Source organism: Notamacropus eugenii, chromosome 1, assembly GCF_028372415.1.
Source record: "Notamacropus eugenii isolate mMacEug1 chromosome 1, mMacEug1.pri_v2, whole genome shotgun sequence".
In the NCBI taxonomy this organism is placed as follows: Eukaryota; Metazoa; Chordata; class Mammalia; order Diprotodontia; family Macropodidae; genus Notamacropus; species Notamacropus eugenii.
Genome location: NC_092872.1, coordinates 281,061,603 through 281,079,189, shown reverse-complemented (window position 1 = coordinate 281,079,189; position 17,587 = coordinate 281,061,603). Strand labels below are relative to the sequence as shown.

The 17,587-nt window shown below is 43.9% G+C and overlaps 1 protein-coding gene across 1 annotated transcript in view; it reads right to left on the bottom strand.

The window, feature by feature from the left end:
• Positions 1 to 7,813: 7,813 nt before the first annotated feature.
• Positions 7,814 to 17,587, bottom strand: part of LHPP (phospholysine phosphohistidine inorganic pyrophosphate phosphatase) — a 198,930-nt gene continuing 189,156 nt past the window's right edge. Inside the window, exon 7 of the mRNA XM_072628993.1 lies at positions 7,814 to 8,912. Within this exon, the coding sequence (XP_072485094.1) occupies positions 8,816 to 8,912 (97 nt within the window). The 3' untranslated portion in view covers positions 7,814 to 8,815. The remainder of the gene's footprint in view (positions 8,913 to 17,587) is intronic.

Below are 17,587 nucleotides of genomic sequence, written 5' to 3'. Positions count from 1 at the left end.
GGGATGGATACTAGGGTGTGGGACTGAAGAGATCACAAGGAAACAAAAGGAAGGTTACAGTAGCTGTAGGCTCCTCAGTGTGGCCAACTATGAAACAAAACCAGCACAGCTTTTCCTCTGTCAAATAATGTGAAGGAAGAAGGCCCTCAGGACAGTTTCACTAGAGTCAGAGAAATCAACAGCTCACATCTCCCAGCAAATGTCACCCCCATTTTACATATGAGAAAACCAAGGCTTAGACAGAGGTAACACGAGCCAATCAGTCATCAAGCTTTTCGTAAGTACCTACTATGTCCCAGGCACTAAAGATACAAAGACAAAGAAGAAATTACAGGGTAGATAACACATAAATATATACAGAATAAATAAAAAGCTAGAAGGTATCAGGGTTGGGAATTGAGCCCAGGTGTCCAGGTTTGAAGTCAGCCCTTCGTCCATGGTACCACTCACCTCTCTGGTACAAGAGTAGTTAGGAGGGATTCAAGGCAAGAAAGCAGAAAATTGGTATCCCAGAAGACTACACCACCACACACAGCACTCTGTCAGGATCAGGATGAGTTTACGGCTAGAGGGGCCTGTTAACTCACCTCCCCTTTCCTCTCATTCACCTCTGTTGTAGAATGAGGGCAAGGGCTGTTTTCATTTTGGTTTAGAGGGCCCAGACCCTAAACCAGCCTGGGGAATGTGGTAGAACCCCAACAAAGGGTTTGTTGGTTGATTGACTGGACTGGCTAACTTCCCATGTTCCTTCTAGCTCTGATTGCAGACTTCTCTGAACAAGACTGAGACCAGGAACATTAAGGCATGGAGACCCAAGCCTGCTCTAAAGAGAAGCCTCCCAGCTTTCATCGATACCTGTGGCAGTGGGGGACAGTGAAGGGCTTGTTGGCATGACCTTGCCTATTGCCATTGACCTTGCCAGGCTAGGCCCAAGATCGTGGATTAGTACACGTTCTAGAGAAGAGGAGGCGATGTATACCACAACCTTCCCTCTGAAGCAAATGTTTCCGACCTGACTACTGAGTCCCAATGTCCCAATGGTAAATAAAGAAACAAAATCATGTTGGAGCTGGAAAGGACCTTGGAGATCATCCATTCTAGCCCCTTCTTTGACAGGGAAGGAGACTAAGGCCGTGCTAAGAGCTCTACACTTAGAGAGGTGGAGATGAGCCCTTGAGGGTCAGCTGGATTGTCTCATCTCATTGGTATCTTGCCACGGCCTCTTACCCAGGTCTTCCTTCCATTTCCTTGTGGGAATGTTAGCTGGTCGGTTCTGTTCCCACACAGGTTAGTGGTGGACGCCCTCAAGTGAGTTAGCTTCTCTGCTCATTTTAATTAAGAGCATTCTTGGGTTTGAGAAAGATGGTGCCTCAGAGTCAGCAGCCAATGACAGGAAGCAGAGAGGGTCTGTCCTTGGTTTCTAGAACAGGCTGTTCCAGCCTTGATACTGGCTCCTGCAAGGGGTCCCTCAGTGACTCTCCAGCTGGCCCTTTTGGACTTGTAGCCATTCTGCAAATGGCCCTTCTGGATGGGAAACCCTAGAGTGCTAGCCAAGGGAGACAAAGGAATAGTTGTCGACACTTCACCAGGGTGTGTACAGACAGTGCAGGCGTTGAAGCAATTGTTTTTGATCTCTCCTAGGAGCTTCCTCCTTGCCTCACAGGCCTTCCAAGGATTTAAAGAGAGCTGCTGTTCTTTTCTCCTTGGGGTCTGGGAGTGGCCGCCCAAGTGGGCAGGAAGTGGACGGAAAGTAGAGGAGCAGCCGGGGTGACATCATGCTGCTGAATCTGTGAAAGGCCAATAGGGAGAGGACGAGGAGGGGAGGGGCTGCAGCTGGGCTCCATCATCTCTGGGTTGGGAAGAGAGCAAATGAAAACTATAGCAGCCAGGAATGGAGACTTACAAGAGGAAAGAACATCCTGATGGCCTTGGATGGGGGCCATCCAACTCAGGCCAGGCTCCTCTGGGCAGGGAGAGGCAGACTCTCCCTCCTCCTGCCGACTGAGCATTTAGGATGGTGAGGTGTGGTCCTGCATGAAGCCTGACACACAGTAGGTGCTAATTATCTTCCCCTTCCCCTGTCCAGATGAGCATCTCTGCAGTCCAAAACTTAAAGATCTGGAGGTGGGAGAGACTCAGGAGTCATTGGGTCCAGCCCCTCATTATAGACAAGAGGAAAGTGAGGTGTAGGAAGAGCCAGGAACTTCAAGGTCACACAGCTAGAAAGTGAAAAAGATGAGGTTTAATCATGACAATCCTTTGTCAGTTCCCTGTGATGGAACTGGGTTCTGTGATTCAGAATCCATCTTATTTTACATTCTATCACACTGAGTTACTCATGATGTAGACAGTGTAGACAGAAGATAATCTCAGAGGGATCTGTCCAGTGGTAATGACTATGCCTACAGGATCTCTAGCAGCCTGGACTCTAGGACCTGAACCCCTAATCAGGAGTCACTAAACATTGATTAAGCATCTACTACTAAATGCCAGGCACTGCACTAAGAGCTAGGATACAAAGAAAGGCAAAAGACAGTCCCTACCCTCAAGGAGCTCACAACCTGCCACTAAATATGTACAAAGGAAGCCTTGTACAGGACAAATAGGAAATGATTAACAGAGGGAAGGCGCTGGAATTAGGGGCTGAGAAAGGCTTCTGTGAAGAAGAGATTTTAATTAGGGCTTAAAGAAACTAGGTAAGTCAGCAGGTAGAGTTGAAGAGAAAGAGGATTCCAGGCATGACTGAAGAGATTTTAGTGGGTCTGGGGGAGAAATGTATGTAATGTACAAGAAGATGGAAGGGTATAGGATGGGGGCCTTATGTTGTGGAGGGCTGTGAATACCACAGGATTTTGTATTTGCTCCTGGAGATGATAGAAAGCCACTGGAGTTTTCTGAATAAGGTGACCTGTATTTTAAGGAAATCACTATGGTGGCTGCAAAGATTAGTGACTTGGGGCAGGAAGCCCCACTGTCTGCCCCCAGCAGCTATTCCAATAGTCCAAACATGAGGTGATGAGGGTTTGGACAAGGAGAGAAGGGGGTGTTTTGGAGAGATGATGCAGAGGCAAAATCGACAGACCTTGGCACCATATTGAATATGAGCTGGTGGTGGTGAGAGATAGTGAGGAATCCAGGATGACTCTGAGGTTGTGAGTCTAAGGGACTGGGAGGATGGTGTTACCTTCTGCAATAAGAGGGAAGGTAGGAGTATGGGGAGGATTTAGGGGGAAGGCGAGTGAGTTTTGTTCTGGATATAGTGAGTTTGAGATGTCTACTGGACATTCTGTTTGGGATGTCTGAAAAATAGTTGTAGATGCAGGAAGTCAGCAGGGAGATCAGGACAGGATTGGTAGATTTGAGAATCACCAGTACAGAGATGGTAATTAAATCTAAGGAAGTTGATGAGATCACCAAGGGAATTAGTGTGGAGAGTGAAGATAAGAAGGCCCAGGACAGAACACTGAAGGACACCTATGGTTAGAGGGCATGATTTCGAGGAGGATCCAGCAAAGGAGACAGAGAAGGAACTGTCAGAGAGGGAGGAGGAGAACCAGGAGAGAGGGATGTCCTGAAAACCCTAGAGAGAAGAGAGTATCAAGGAGGAGAGAGTGATCCACAGTGTCCAAGGTTGCAGAGAGCACAAGGACAGTGAAAACTGAGAAAATGTCACTGGATTTGGCAGTTTGGCAACTGGTAATTCTGGAGGAGGCAGTATCAGTGGGATGATAAGGTTGGAAACTGAAATAAAGGGGTTAAGAAGAAAATGAGAGGAAAGAAAGTGGAGGTACCAATTGTAGATGGTCTTTGTGAGGAATTTAGCCACAAAGGGCAGAAGGACATGGATCAAGTAAGGGGGTTTTGGAGATGGGGGAGATACAGCCATGTTTGTAGGAAGTAGGAAAAGAGCCAGTAGAGAGGAAGGGACTGAAAATGACTGAATGGGGATGATAGAAGGGGCGATCTCTTGGAGGGGCCAAGATGGAGTGGGATTGCTTGAGTTGGTAGAGGGGTTAGCCTTGGTGAGGAGGAAGACTGCCTCTTCATGTGAGACAGGGGTGAAGGAGGGAAGAGGGGCAGAGGGACTTTGAGTGATGGGAGATGAGGAAGAGGAGAGAAGAGGGAGTTCACAGTAAGTGACTTCTATGTTTCAGTAAAATATGAGGTGAATATCTCAGCTGAGAGAGTGAGGGGAGGGGATTCATGGGAATTTTGGAGGAGCTGTTGCGGAGAGCAGGATAGGGAACTGACAAGGGATTGCCATGAAGCAGTGAGGGCCCAACTGAGGTTGTATAATGCAGAATTTTTAGCAGACTCAGTCAGAAGGGTTGAGTGATTTCTTCCATTTTTGTTCAGCTGCAAGTATGTAGGTGTGAAGGAGACAAATGGCAGGAGTGGCCCAAGGCTGAGGCTTGGCTGGGCGTAATTAGAATTGTAATCAGTGACAGGATAACAGGGCGAGGGACTAGAGAGAAGGACAATGTAGAGTTCAACTGGTTCACCAAGAGGTGGAGATGGGAGAAAGAAAAGAACGGCTGGTGCAGGGGATAGAACTGGGAGAGAATTGAGGGGTCAAGGGATTAGAGGTCAAGATGTGTGCAAAGAGCAGAGTTTGGCAAGGGAAGACAGGAGAGATGGAAAGCCAAGAGATCATAGTTGGATAAAGGGATTTCAGAATTCCTGACAATAATAGAGTAACGAGGCACTTTCCTATAGGTCAGAGGGAGCAACTCAAGTGTACTGGTTTATTTTGATGAAAAAGTTCACCCACCAATCAATCAATTAATAAACATTTATTAAGTGCCTACTAAGTGTCAAGCACTGTGCCAACTGCTGGGAATACAAAAAGAGGCAAAACACAGTCCTTGCCTTTAAAGAACTCGCTATCTAATGGCTGCCATTGGCTGCCATATTGTGCATCTACAGTGGTTAGAGTCAGACAGACTTGAGTTCAAATATGGCCTCAAACAGTGACTAGCTGTGTGATCCTTGGCAAGTAATTTAATCTTGTTTGCCTCAGTTTCCTCACCTGTAAGATGAGCTGAAGAATGAAATGGCAAACCACTGCAGCATCTTTGCCACAAAAACCCCAAATGGGGTCATGAAGAGTTGGACATAATTGAAAAACATTTGAACAATAGCTACCATATTGGCTAATGATGCTTGTAATTAACTCAGATTTTTCACACCTACTTTTATGGCCTCTAATATAAGGGAAATGAAGTAATTTATGTAAGATAGAGGTATCAGAGGATAGCTGGTCCAGGGGAAAGAGGGCCTATGTTCAAATTCTTACTTGGCCCCTCTATGTGACCTTGGGCCAAGCTCAGTTGAACCTTCAAGGCTTGTTTCCCTTTCCATAAAATGAAAGGTTGGAATGGGTGACCTTTGAAGTCCCTTACAGTTTTCTATTTATGATCCCATGAATACATTTCCTATGACAATGCAGGCTGGAGACGATATGTATACAATGCACACAAAACTTTTCCCATGCAGAATTCCCACGTTCCTCCAATTCCATATGGTTTATTGGACTGCCTTCTTACTAGGATCATAGAATTTTTAGTCACCTTATTTTATTGTGTGATGAGTATCTGAGCTGGTATGTTATTGTCCTGCTAAGCTGTGGGCATGTTCAGGAGGTGGTTTTGTCTTACCCTGAACCTGTGCCTCCCCTACCCCGATACCTAGAGCATTGCTCTGAACATATGTGCTAAATGGTTGTTTCATGGTATTGCAGCATTTAGAGACGTCAGCCAATACCCAGGAAGGTGAAAATAACTTGCCCAGGTACTAAGTCTGAATCAGGATTCAAACCCAAGTCACCTGATTCCAAATCTCTTGCACTTACCTCAAGATTATACATTAGATTAGATTATAAACTCCCTGAGGGCAAGAGCTGCCACACTTTCTGAAGTAAAAGGAGTAGGCATAATTGTTTCTTTCTTTGTACTTGAATTGCCAGATCCCAGCGCTAGGACTGCATTTGGAAAATGCTTAACCAATGCTTGCTGATTTATGGATGAAATAAGTCTATCCTTTGAGTAGAGCAGATTCCTGGGAAACCAAGGCACTGTGCTGTTTAGCCAAGTGTCCCTGAGCTAGCACCTCCCAGCATATGGCTGCAGACCTCTGCCCTCCTAATGACCTGTCTTCACTGATCTGGCAGGTTTCTTTTTGTGGGTTTGAACCAGGATGGTTGGTCATCTGGTTCCCCTGATAGACTCATCTAGGCGATACCTTCTGTAGACAAGAGGTCCCTTGGGCTTCTTCTATTCCAAAAGCAGCTGAAGGGAACAAATGTCTACAGCCCAAAGGGGGCAGAGATCAGCCCAAAGTCGCCTGATTGGACCCTGGGCTCCTGCCTCCAAACCCAGGGCTCTTCCCACTGAGGCAGCCCCCTGCAAGCACTGGAAGGGACCCAGAGTGGTCACTCCAAGCCTGGCCCCAGATAGATGCCGGGTAAAGAGTCTTTCCCTCCTGGATCCTGGTTACATCATCTGTAAAATGAGGAATCTGGAGGCGATGATGTCAGCTCCCTCCAGCTCTATGATTACTGACTGCCCAGACTATGGAAGCAGGATCCCGATGAGTGAAAAATAATTGAGTGATGGACGTTCAACAGCTGTGGGGCTCTTCACAGCTCATTCCCTCCTCAAAGGATCTCTTTTTATAGGAAGACCCACCGCAGAGGAACCAAAGGGGAAGGGGCAGCCTTGGTGAGCACGTAATGAAGGAGCTGCAACTAGGAGACCCCAAAAAGTAAGAAATAATTTGCACATTTTATGTCTGAGAGGCAAAACTGTACTGCTTTCACATGGATGCAAATGTCATCTGAGAGCAAGAGAGTCAGAGAAAAAGAGTAGGGAAAGAAAGATGGAGGAGGAAGAGAGAGGAAGGAAGAAGGGAGGAGAGGGAGGGAGAGGGAGAGACACAAAGATAGAGACAGATGGAGAGGGAGAGGAAGAGGAAGAGGGTTGAATTGTGTCCTCCCATAGTTAGCAGGCAATGGTCCCTATAACTGTAATTGACCAGCACTTTGGAGGCCCCATTCATATAGACGTTGTCTGCTTGAGGCTAAACCAGTGGCCCTGGGAACAGTGTCCAGGGACCTCAGGCTCCAGGTTCGGATATTTTATCACTGTCTGCCTTCATCTGAAGAAAATCCTGTTATCGGGGGCCCTCGACTTCTTTTATTAGAAGTTGTCTCCCAAGATTTATCAGTGGCAATTGAATTATTTCAGAATAAGGACAATCAAATTATGGTCCAGGTGGTTTATTTTTAAACCAGAGACTTGGGTTAGGAACAAATGCAGCCCTGGAGCTGGTGGTCAGCAGGGCCGGTGAGCTCTGGCTTCTTTCCACTTCTTTCACCGGCTGTGCAGCTTCTTTCTCAGAGAAAAGGGGGCAGCCAGACCCTCACCTAGTTTCCAGTCTTGGTGGGACCTGAAACAAGTGAGCGGAGCCCTTTAGAGCTCAGTTTTCTTACTTGCTAAATGAAGGCTCCAGGATCTGGCCCCAATGGATGCTGGCGATCTGGTCCTCACAGAGTGAAGGACGCAGCCTAGGGGGATGCCCCCCATCCCTCCCCAGGACCACAAGCTGCTCAGTTTCCCAGTTTTATTCCTTTGTTCTGAGGCCTTCCCCACTTCAGCCAGCAGCCAAGGCTGTTCTCAATATGTTCATTCCGTTAGGGCCTCCATGGCTCCTGGAGCAGGTGCCAGGGACCCTACCTTCCACTTAGCCTCCTATTCAGAATGGCACCCCCACATCTGCACAGCAATGCTCTTCACCACAGTAATTTAGGAACAGCTTTAAGGAATCACAAAGTGTTATTTATTCATCCTTGTTTGCTATTGAGACTCACAAGTGCAATTATTAGGCAGCTGGTTTGGTGAATGAAGGTTAAGTACAGCTGGACTCCTCAGGCACCAGGCCTGGCACCTCAACAGCCAGGCTGCCCTTGGTTATCCTGAAGGCCAGGCCAGCACTGTCTGGGAGGCCTCTGAAACACTAGGCAAGCCTGCAGGGGACAGGTCTGGTCACCAGGCACTTGGGCATGTCCCTCAGCCTGTGGTGGGGGGCAAGGAGGGCAGCCCCCAGGCACTCATGTATAGGGCCCTAGGTAATGAGAAGTACCCAAAGATATGGTTAGACTCAGGATACTCCAAGGAGTCTATGAGGCCTGAAGGGAAATCCCTCCTCTGGCCAGTTACAGGATGGGGGAACCATTGGGCATCTTACAGTGCGGGGTGAGGTGGAGGATCCTCCCAGGTTTCATGGGGTTCTTTTTTCTGATCATGGCCAATAGAAATATTTCAGGTCAGGAAACACTGGGGTGAAATGATTATTAATCTCCACTAGGCTAGAACTGCAGCGTACCTGTTGGGAGGGAAAGGCTCACCCTGGAATCCCTCAGGGACGGCCCTCCGAGACCTGAGGTTTGGCAGGGGCAGATGAACCAAAAGCCCACCTGGGGGAAAGAGCAGTCTCTTCACCATCTGGGCTATGGTCACAGACAGAGCCTGGTGGGAAGAAGGAGCCCTATTGTTTCAGATCCTATGAGGGAAAAACTTGGACCCTGGGTGTGTTGTCTCCTTTGTTTTCCTAAGTTAGTTTCTGAGCTGGTGTCCCTGAGGTCAGGCTGTGATCTCAGGGGTCACTGAGAGACGGTCTGGAGCTACGGTAGTGGGGGTGGGGGGGGCCTTGCCTGGGCTTGTTCTGGGGGGGGGGGCTGATTGTGGGACTGAATGGGGGAGCCAGGCCCAGAGGCCAAGTTGGAGCCCTGGGAGGTTCCAGGGCTCTGCCGGCTCCGTCATTTGTTGGCATACTGCAGGATGAGGTCCACAGCTTCGGCCAGGTCGTTCACATAGCCATCCGCCTTCACCTCAGGGTGATGTTCATCACAGGGCCTGGAGAGGAAAGAGGTTGGGAGGCACATTAGGCATGGAAGGCGGGAGGATATCAGACAAGGGCTTCCCCAGAGCGGGCATCCCTGCCTTCTGCAGGCAGACCTGTGGACTGTACTTCCCAAATACATAGGGCTGAGGGACCCTGACCCCACTCTACAGACAGTTCTGAGCCTGGGCGGCAAAGGCCAAAAGGCCCCAAAGATGGTGCCATGAGCATCATGGGTAGAGAGAACCTGGGTTCCCTAGTCCCAGCAGGTCTTCACATGTAGGAAAGTCTTCCACAGGCTACCTGGGAAGGAAGGCTCAGCCTAGAAGAGAAAGAGAAGGTGGGGAATAGGAGAGAGTGAGGAAGAGAGGGGGAGGATAGGGAGAGACACAGAGAGGGGGACAGACAAAGCCCCAACACCAAGGACAATGATCTCTGGGCTCTCTGGGCCTCGGTTTCCCCATCTGTAAAACAGAGAATAATCCTTGCAGGAAGTATTTCCCTGGGTAGTTGTTGATGAAACTCAAACATAATAATGGGTCCTGGAGTCCAAAGACAGCTGGAAATGGATCTTAGCCCCAAGGACATGTGGACAGGCATCTGTCTAAGCCGTGCATCTATCCATGAAAGTCTCTCTGTAGCTGTCCATCGATATATCTATCTTGTCTGCCTCTGTCTTTTTTGATGTATTTTACCCATCCATTTCTCTCTCTCTCCCTCTCCCCCCATCTTTGTCTCTTTCTCTCTGTCTGTCTCCCCCATCTGTCTTTCTGTCTTTGTCTCTCTTTCACTCTGTCTGCCTGTCTCCCTCTGTCTGTCTGTCTCTTTCTCTGTCTTTGTCTCTCTCCCTCTCTCTTTTTCTGTCCCTCTCTTTATCTTTCTCTCTGTCTCATCTTTGTCTCTCTGTCCTCTCTCTCTCTCTCTCTCTCTCTCTCTCTCTCTCTCTCTGTGTCTGTCTCTCTGTCTCTTTCTCTCTGTCTTTGTCTCTCTCCCTCCCCCCCCCACCCCTCAGAGAGGCACAGAGGCAGTCTCATATACTCCTGGACTATAAGGTCCATGAGGGCAGTGATGCTGCCTGGCAGCCTCCTCAGATGTCCCATCTATCAGGAAGGACAGGGGCAGGGGGGAGGGTATCAGGGAGGGTTGACATTCACTCTTGGATCTAGAGCTATAATGACCTTTAGTGATGAACTCTGCAGGCCAGGGTGCCTATGTCATGGACCTCTGGGGCAGTCAGGTTGGGGAAGCCCATGGACCCTTCTCAGAATTGTGTTTTTAAATGTGTAACACAAAATACAAAGGACTGCAAATAAAATCAATTGAAATGAGATACAGTTATCAAAATATTTTAAAAAAAACAGTTCACAGAGCCTGGGTTAAGGGCTCTCCCCCACCAACTAAACATAAAGTGTTATGTTAGGCACTGATGTGGATGCATCAAGACAAGTGCATCAAGGCCAACAAAAACCACTGAATTATACACATGGGGAAACTGAGGCAGAAAGGTAATGTGATTCCTCCAGTGTTGCACAGGTAGTAAGGAGTGGAGCCCAGAAGCAAATCCGAGGGTCCAATTCCAGTGTTCTTTCCATAGCACCCCCTGTCCGCAGTAACCTTATAGTCTAGGACATGTATCAGATTTGCTGACCCTGGCAAAGGGCCTGTTTTCACTCATGTTAACTCTTGTGCTCCTGATGCTGTTAGGCTATTGGCTATTTTTTAAAACACCCTTTGGGATTTCCGGTTCCAGGAGCCAAGATGGTAGAGAGATCGGTAATTGCTATCCCCCTCCCCTTGTGGACCTTGGCATAGACCAATGCCTGACAGCATAAACAAGAATAAAGTCCAAATGGGCAGATGATCTAGGTATAGACTGATACTATAAACAAATTAGTGCAGCAAGGAATAGTGTATTTATCAGATTTATGGAGAAGGGAAGAATTTTTGACTAAATAAGAGATAGAAAACATTATGATGTGCAAAATGGATCATTTTGATTACATTAAATTGAAAACTTTTTGCACAACCAAACCCAGTGCAACCAAGATTAGGAGGGAAGCAGAAAACTGGGAAAGAATTTTTGGAACTAGCGTCTGTGATAAAGGCCTCAGCTCTAAAATATATAGAGAACTGAGTCAAATGTACAAGAATACAAGCCATTCCCCATTGATAAATGGTCAAAGGATATGAACAGGCAGTTTTCAGAGGAAGATATTAAAGCTATCTATAGTCATATGCAAAAATGCTCTACGTCACTATTGATTGAGAGATGCAAATCAAAACAACTCTGAGATACCACATCACACCTATCAGATTGGCTAACATGACAAAACAGGATGATGATAAATGTTGGAGAAGATGTGGGAGAGTTGGAACACTTATTCATTGTTGGTGGAGCTGATCCAACCATTCTGGAGAACAATTTAGAACTATGCCCAAAGGGCTACAAAAATGTGCATACCCTTTGACCCAGCAATATCATTTCGAGGACTGTATCCCCAAGATATCATAGAAATGGGAAAGGGTCTCATACATACAAAAATATTTATAGCAGCTCTCTTTGTGGTGGCCAAAAACTGGAAATCAATGGAATGTCCATCAATTGGGGAATGGTTGAATAAATTGTGGTATATAAATGTAATGAAATACTGTTGTGCTATAAGAAATGATGAACAGGAAGATTTCAGAGAGGTCTGAAAAGACTTATATGAACTGATACTGAGTGAAAGGAGTAGAACCAGGAGAACTTTGCACACAGCAACAACCACAGCGCGTGAGAAATTTTTCTGGTAGACTTAGAACTTCATTGCAATGCAAGGACTTAAAAAATTCCCAATGGTCTCTTAAGGCAAAATGCCTTCCACATCCAGAGAAAGAACTATGGAACTGGATTGCAGAATGAAGCAGAACATTTTCTTTTGTATTACGTTGTGGTTTGTTTTATGATTTCTCCCATTCATTTTAATTCTTCTAGGCAGCATGACTAAGGTGAAAATGTATTAAATAGGAATGTATGTGTAGAACTTATATAAAATTTTATGTCATCTCAGGGAGGGAGGGGGAGGTAGGGAGGAGGGAGGGGAAAAATCTAAGTTATATGGAAGTGATTGTAGAACACTGAAAACAAATTAAAAAACACCCTTTGGGAGACTAATGTCTCACTGTGGGTTTTGAGTTACCCCAGATTTTTAAAAGCTGTACTCACAGAGCACATGTGTGCTCAGGTCTGGAACCAGATGGAGACAGTTCCAATGCAGATTGAGCATCTGCCATCCAAGGGCTAGGAGAGGCTCATCACCAGGTCAGTGACCAGGGGAGGGACTCTGCAGATATAGCAACACTCAAAGATGGTTTACTTGTAGGGGAGAAGGGTGCTCTGTGTCTGTAAAAGGAGTACTCACGCTTGATCCCAAGGAAATCAGCCAAGTGTCTCTACTGGGCAGAGTTAGCATCAGCAAAGGAGATGAATCCACTGAGGAAGGGTGCATGACTAGGGCACAGTCATTGCAATGAGAGGAGAACTGAGTGTGTGAGGGGCAGGATGTGCAGTGGGCAGAGTCCTGAGTTGAGAGTGAGAAGGCCTGAGTTAAAATCCTCCTCCATTGCCTCATTCCTACCCTGACAGTTGTAGCAGGTGGACATTAGCTTGTTTTCAGTATGGAAATGTTTGCATGGCCGCTGACGATGACAGGAAGGCTCACAAAGAATTGGAATTTCCTTCCATTTTTATCCTTCATTTAAATAAAGGGTATATTATTTTCTGTGCATGTTGCTCCCCACCCCCAATTCTCTGCTCATCTGTGATGCCTGGAAGCATCTCACAATTTCCCTATGTTTTAAATATGGATAATTTACATGAGTTAGCCAACACTCTATAGAGTCTGTCTTAGATTAAAAATAGCAGTAACCTACAGCTGCTTGAGGCTGGATCCTCTGAGTCTTATGTGGGGATCTCGATGCAAAGATCATAAATCAATGAGGGAAAGAAAATCCCATTTGGTGGTGGACTGAGCAAGCAAAGTCCCATGAGATGATCAACTGGGACCCTGAGAAAGGTGTCCCACCCAGGACACAGGATCTAGAGAAATGCTGGATTCTCTCCTTCCTTACCAGGTTCCTGCATCCTCTTTGCTCAGATGAAACGACTTCCCAGTTCTGAGTGACCGATGAGTCCTATCAATGGAACCCCTGTGTTTAGACCCAATAGGATACAATAACCCACAACTCAGTCAGTTAGTAAGCAGTTATTAAGCACTTGCTGCATGCCAGGCACTATGTTAAACACTGAGGATACAAAGAGGTTAAAAAACAAAAACCATCCTTTCCCTCATGGAGGTTACCCAAATGGAGGAAACAAGGTGTAAGTGGGTACATACAGAGTAGATCTCAGAGTGGGAAAGACATTGGCATCTGGGAGGACTGAGAAAGAACTGAAGAAAGTAGATTTGAGCTGAGTCCTAAAGCCCAGAGACAACAGTGAGACAATAAAGCTTTCCAGGAATGGTAGACAGTGAAAAGGTACAGAGACACATGAAACATGACAAGAAGGAGCACTGTAGGAAAGAGCTGGATAAAATAACCACAGCATGCCTTTGGCGGAACTAAAGATCTGGGATATCGAGAGAAATAACAAAATACATAGAGATGAAGGGCAATACTTAAGAGACCTATAAAGCAGCAGTCATCAGAAGCATTTGGAATTGGTTGAAAAAGAGACAAGCAGATCAATGGGAAAAAAAACCAGACAAGGGAGAATCAGATATAATGGAACTTAATAGGCCTGAAAACATAAATCACTTGGGAAAAAACTCCGTATTTGATAAACTGGGAAAACTAGATAGAAGCCTGGCAGAAAATAGACTCAGATCAGCATGTTACACTAAATTCTATAGTCAATCCAAAATGGATGTCACCTGAATATTAATGTGCATAGAGTAAGAAAATTAGAACAGAATAAAATAACTTTTACATCTATGAGTAAAAAATACCTAATCAAACAGGGGGTAGAGGCAATTACTAAAGGTAAAACAGATAATTCTGATTACAAGAAACTGAAAAGCTTTTGCACAAACAAAATTAATACATTTAGAATAGGAAAGGAAATGGATGAAAGGGGACAAAACACCTTTATATAAATTTCTCACACAGAGCGCAGCCCAGGAAAGGCGTAGCACAGCCTGAAGTGGCAGGGACAGGACCCTGAACAGACTTCGGGGGAGCCACCAGCAGCACCAGTTCCCAGATTGCTCAAGCCATGGACAGCTTCAGGGGTCAGTGGGAGGACCCCTTCACCCAGGAGAGGGGAGCTTAGGCTGGACCCCCAGCAGTGGCAGCTTCCATTTTTGGAGCCCTCCACCTAGAGCTTCTGGGGGAAACTGAGCTGCTAATCTGAATCTCAGCCCTGAGTGGCAGCCCTGGGAGATCTCTACCTAAAGCCCCTGGGGGAACTGAGCCACTGATCTGAATCTTAGTCCTGACAAAGAACTCAGAAGTCATGTAACTGGCTGGGAGAATGCCCCAAAAAGGAAAAAATAATAAGACAATAGAAGGTTACTTTCTTGGTGAGCAGGTATTTTCTTCCATTCTTTTGGATGAGGAAGAAGAATTTAGGTCTTCAGAGGAAGACCTAAAAGTCAAGGCTTCTGCAGGCAAAATCTCCAAAATAAATATGCAATGGTCTCAGGCCATGGAAGAGCTCAAAAAGGATTTTGAAAATTGAGTAAGAGAGGTGGAGGAAAAATTGGGAAGAGAAATGAGAGCGAGGCAAGAAAACCATGAAAAGAAAGTCAACAGCTTGGTAAAGGAGACCCCAAAAAATGCTGAAGAAATTAACACCTTAAAAAATAGACTAACACAAATGGCAAAAGAGGCCCAAAAAACCAATGAGGAGAAGAATGCTTTAAAGAGCACAATTAGCCAAATGGAAAAGGAGGTTCAAAAACTCACTGAACAAAATAATTCGTTGAAAGAGAGAATTGAGTTCAGGGAAATGAATGACTATGAGATAAACAAAGCAGTTAAAAAACAAAACCAAAAGTTTGAAAAAATAGAAGATAATGTGAAACATCTCACTAGAAAAACAACTGACCTGGAAAATAGATCCAGAAGAAACAATTTAAAAATTATAGGACTACCTGAAAGCCATGATCAAAAAAGAGCCTAGACATTATTTTCCATGAAATTATCAAGGAAAAGTGCCCTGATATTCTAAAACCAGAGGGCAAAATAAATATTGAAAGAATCCACTGATCACCTCCTGAAAGAGACCTGAACAGAGAAACTCCTAGGAATATTGTGGCCAAATTTCAGAGTTCCTAGATCAAGGAGAAAATACTGAAAGCAGCTAGAAAGTAACAATTTGAGTACTGTGGAAATACAATCAGGATAACACAGGATCTGGCAGCTTCAACATTAAAGGATCGAAGGGCTTGGAATGGGATATTCCAGAGGTCAAAAGAACTGGGATTGAAACCAAGAATCACCTACCCAGCAAATCTGAGTATAATACTTCATGGGAATAAATGGTCATTCAATGATATAGAGGACTTTGAATCATTCATATTGAGAAAAAGACCAGATCTGTATAGAAAATTTGACTTTCCAAGACAAGAATCAAGAGAAGCATGAAAAGGACTAAGGATATATATCATAAAAGGATTCATTTGGGACATTTTTCAACTTTTGAAAATAATTTGTGAGTATAGATACTGTTTTGTTTTATTTTGTTTTTAAGTTTGATAGAATTGTCCTGTGAATCAAGCAGGACCAGTGATTCTTTTTTCTTTGGTAGTTCCTTTACAACTAAATTTACTTCCTAGTTTGATATTGGGTTATTTAAGATCTTCAATTGGTCTTCTGATAGTTTGGGTATTATATATTTTTGAAGGTATTCCTCTTATTTTTTTTTTGTGGTTTTAGTTTTGTCAGCATATAACTGTATATAATGTCCTGATTATTATTCTCTATTTCTTCCAGTGTTGCTGTGGTTTTTTTCTCATTTTCTATTTCATTGATTCATTTTTCTGATCTCTTTTCAAAAATTTAGATTAGGTAAGGGCTTATTAATTTTATTAGCATTTTCAAAAACCTAGCTTTTAGTTTTACTTATCATTTCTATGGAATTTTTATTTCTAATTTGTATATTTAACCTCTAAATTTTAATATCTCTTCTTCTGTGATTATTTATATTTGTTTATTTGTTGGGTTTCTATTTTTTTTTAACATACATATCCAGTTAGTTTATTTTGTATTTTTCTATTTTGTTTAATATATATTTGTAAAGATATTTTTCTCCCAAGGACTGCTTTAGTTGCATCTCAGAAATTTTGATATGTTTTTGATATGTTTTGATCATTTTATTTTACATTGCTATTGATTGTTTTTAGGACTTGTTCTTTGATTCACTAAATATTTAGGATCTCATTTTCAAGCCTTCATTTTGGTTTGTATTTTTTCACTGTGGTTCCGGAACCAATGACTATTTTTATTATGTTATAGTCTACAAAGGAGAAACTAGCTATTTCTGCCTTTTTGTATTGGTTTTTAATACCTCTATGCCCTTGTACATGATCAATTTTTATAAAAGCTTTTTGTGATGCTAGGGAGTATGTATATTCTTTTACATTGCCATTGAGAAGATGTCAAAACTCTTTAACCTCTAAATTTCTCTAGCAGTTTTTTCAGTTTCATATTTTCCCTTATGATTGTCGTTCTGTTAGACTTACCTAAAACTGATAGAGGGCTCCCATCACTATTGTGTTACTATATATGTCTTCTTGTAGTTTGGATTTCCTTTACAAATTTGGATGCTAAGTCATTTGGAGTGAATAAATGTATTATTGAGAGTAAAAAAAAGAAATGATGAACAGGAAGACTTCAGAGAGGCCTGGAAGGACTTATCTGAACTGATGCTGATTGAAATAAGAAAAACCAGGAGAATATTATACACATTAACTGTCACAGTGTATGAGAACTGTTTCTGATAAACTTAGCCCTTACAGCAATGCAAGGACCTAAAACATTTCCAAAGGACTCATGATACAAAATACCATCCACATCCAGAGAAAGAACTAAGGAATCAGAATGCCAGAATGAAGCGGACAATTTTCTCTTGAAAAAAAAAAGAGATGTACACTATCAGCCAGAATCACTCTATCAGTTAGTATTTTTTTTAGCTCTTTTGGGGGGAGAAGACTTGGTGTGTTTGTTCATTGGGATGTATCGGCTTTGTCAAAACAAATAAAATACAAATATTTAGAAAAATTAGAATGGAACAGATGGAAGCTAATGACTTTATGAGAAACCAAGAAATTACAAAACAAAACTAAAAAATGAAAAAATAGAAGATAATGTGAAATATTTCATTGGAAAAACAACCGACCTGGAAAACAGATCCAGGAGAGACAACTGAAAAATTATGGGACTACCTGAAAACTATGATTAAAAAAAGAGCTTAGACATCATCTTTCATGAAATTATCAAGGAAAGCTGCCCTGATATTTTAGAACCAGAGGGCAAAATATATATTGAAAGAATCCACTGATCACTTCCTGAAAGAGATACAAAAAGAGAAACTCCTAGGAATATTATAGCCAAATTCCAGAGTTCCCAGGTCAAGGAGAAAATATTGCAAGCTAGAAAGAAACAATTTGAGTATTGTGGAAATAAAATCAGGATAACATAGGATCTG